General features: G+C 36.8%; 1 protein-coding gene across 1 annotated transcript in view; it reads left to right on the top strand.

Moving 5' to 3' along the window:
* The first annotated feature begins 270 nt into the window (after positions 1-270).
* LOC107047800 overlaps positions 271-3,043 on the top strand; it is an 11,251-nt gene continuing 8,478 nt past the window's right edge. Inside the window, exon 1 of the mRNA XM_015270636.1 lies at positions 271-470. Coding sequence (XP_015126122.1) covers positions 271-470 — 200 coding nt within the window. The remainder of the gene's footprint in view (positions 471-3,043) is intronic.

Raw genomic sequence — 3,043 nt, 5'->3', positions numbered from 1 at the left:
CAATGGGGACTTCTCCTCTGTACTTTCCAACTGGGGGGATTTTTTTTTTCAATGAAAAGACGACGTTACCTCAGTCGTGCGTAGATGATGCTCCTGTGAAGATTCATTATTTTGCTCATGTGATCTTGTTTTAGTAGTTCCGAGAGCCAATTTGTCGCGGGAATATTTACTTCTGGTATTTTCTATTCAAATTCGACGGTTTATTCCTCAGGAGGAACCCACTGAGTTCACTCTGAATGATTGAATGAGGTGAATACAGGGACATTCACTATGAGTAAACGTACAACGAGTGCATTAAATTCCTGCGAGAGAATCAGACCAGAAAGATCAAGGAATCCTGGTATTCAGAGGCTAGTGTGGCAGGATGCATCAGCCAATGGTGCATGTGGTAGTCGTGTACATTTTCACGTGTATGAGGGAATTCAGAGTGAAGACTTTGAAGTCACCAATCCCCGAGTCGCTCTGCGAAGGTTTGATATCATTTTCTTTCCTTTTTATTTTATTTCCCTCCATTTCCATTATTCTCTGTCTATTGCTCTCTTTCCCGCGTATCAGGGGTGAAAAATTCCAACGGAAAAAGTGCCATTACAAATTCCCCGGTGATACGTTGATAAAAAAAAATTCACGTGTTGTATTTTCCATGGTGTGATGGAGTAAAACCCGTTTGGTACGAGATCAGTCGTTCGACATATTTCATTCAATATCGGGAGTTCATTATTTTTATTGCGGAATGTCTGGAATGTTCTCAATATTTTGATGAGAAAGGGTTTTTCGGAGGAACTGGTGAGGAAGCTTTTTCACTCATGCTGTATGTACGAAATAAATCGATGTATTGGTACTTTTTTGATGGATGTAGAGTGATATGAATACGTGTTGTCTGATATATGTCACCTACGTATTGCGTTCATAAAGGTGATGTATATGACGCCAACAGGGGTCAGGTTAATATAAAATCTAACTAAAATGTATGGTTTTGAAAAAATATGTGATTTTGAAAAAACTGATTATTGATTAAAAGGAATTTTTAAGTGAGTATTGCGATGATTATCCAAGTAGAATCTATTGTGATTTATTCATGACTTTTAATAATATTGGAATGGCAAATGTACTGCTCAATGTCCTCAGGGGGTTACCATGCCCCAGGACTTAATAGACGCTTCAATTCATTCATTCATTCATTATATCGAAGACTGCATTCATTGCATTCAGTGAACCATCATTCATTCCACATATTTCATGGAATATTGGAACTGAATATGAAGAGTATATTGTGTGAAGTGGCACTGGTTGTCGCTAATATCTGTTGATTCTCAATGGGAGTAGAGAAAAGGCCATTCTTCAATCAGGGATTGTACGCCAAAAATACCTATTTCATTCAATACCAGGACTCTATTATGTTTATGGCCTATTATCTCGGAGTGTTTTGAATATTCTACTAAATATAAACTGTATCGTCTCAATTGTTAACATTACACATTCAAATGCAAATAATTCCGTAGCGAAGTGGTCAAACGGTTTAAGTGTATTTAGTCTTTAGTTGCGTTTTCCGGAAATATTTCCGAATTTAAGGGAGATAGCGAAGTTTTTATAATGACCTTTTTTGTAGAGCGAATTGAGAGCTACTAAAAAGGTTTTGAGAAGAATTTTGCTATCTGCCTTAGATTTTGAGATATTCATTGAAAACTGGCCAATAGCCAAAATCGACTTGAACCGTTTGGCCACTTCACTACTGAATTATCAAGAATTAATTTCGAGAGGAAGTAGTGGAGGAGCTTTCTCATTCATATATTAATTTGGAAAAATAATAAATTAATGCGTTGGCCCCTTTTCACTGGATGTGTAATTATATGATTACGTGCAATAAAAGAGATCGGTCGTTCGACGAATTTCTTAAATGTGATGCATATTATATCGAATATTCATTGCATTCATTGCATTCAGTGGACCACCATTCATTCCCCATATTTCATGGAATATCGGAACTGAATATGTTGAGTATATTGTATGAAATGGTACTGGTTGTCGCTAATATCTGTAGATTCTCAATGGGACTAGAGAATAACCCATTCTTCAATGAGGGATCGTACATCAAAAATACTCATTTCATTCAATACCAGGACTCTATTGTGTTTATGGCCTATTATGTCGGAATGTTCTGAATATATTTACTATGATGAATCGTCTCAATTGTTAATGTCACATTCCGAATGCAAATAATTATCAAGAATTAATTTTGAGAGGAAGTAGTGGAGGAGCTTTTTCATTCATTTACTTAATTTTTAAAAAAATAATAAATCAATGCATTGGCTCTTTCTCACTAGATACATAATTGTATGAATACCCGAGTCGAATAATTCGACCTGACAAATTCTACTTAGGTCTCTCCGTTCAGAACTGGATAGGTCTTGGGAAGCCTCTTCCCAAGTGCTTCCGAGACCTTTCTACCTCTGGTTATGTCCCACTTCAGCACTTGTTAGGTGTAAGCAGGACTTGCATTCAGACTTTCCAAATCCTTGCCGGTCCCCGTAATTCTATGGGCCTATATTAAATCTGCGTTCATATCCCTATTTACTCATGCGTTATTGAAATAAAAAATGCAATTATTGTTTTTTTTTTAATCTCGAAAATCGACATTTCACGGGAGGGTGGAGGGGAGATGCATGTATGCGGAGGCTTGACATTTTTATCCAACAAGCGGAGAAGGTTGCAGAATCTATTCTAGCCACTCTTGCCCCTCCGCTTGCATGCATTGTCCAAATAAAAAAATAAAGTGTTAACAAATCTGACCTTTGTTCCAAGTAAAAACCGAAAATCTGACCCTATGGCCGCCGGTGAAATTTTTTTTTTCAGTTTTCACTTTTTCCACATACTTTTGAGAGTTCTGAATAGCCCGTCGCTTAAATAGTTGGAATCAACGTTCACCCGGCTAAAAAATTCGATTTTGCCGAAAGTCGACTTTCTCCCGAGAAAAACGAAAAATCTGACCCTTTGAAAATTTGAAAAAAAAACTTTTTCAGTTTTCACTTTTTCCACATACTTTTGA

Source organism: Diachasma alloeum, unplaced genomic scaffold, assembly GCF_001412515.2.
Source record: "Diachasma alloeum isolate Michigan unplaced genomic scaffold, Dall2.0 Dall_scaffold_78908, whole genome shotgun sequence".
In the NCBI taxonomy this organism is placed as follows: Eukaryota; Metazoa; Arthropoda; class Insecta; order Hymenoptera; family Braconidae; genus Diachasma; species Diachasma alloeum.
This window is presented reverse-complemented; position numbering and strand designations above follow the sequence as displayed.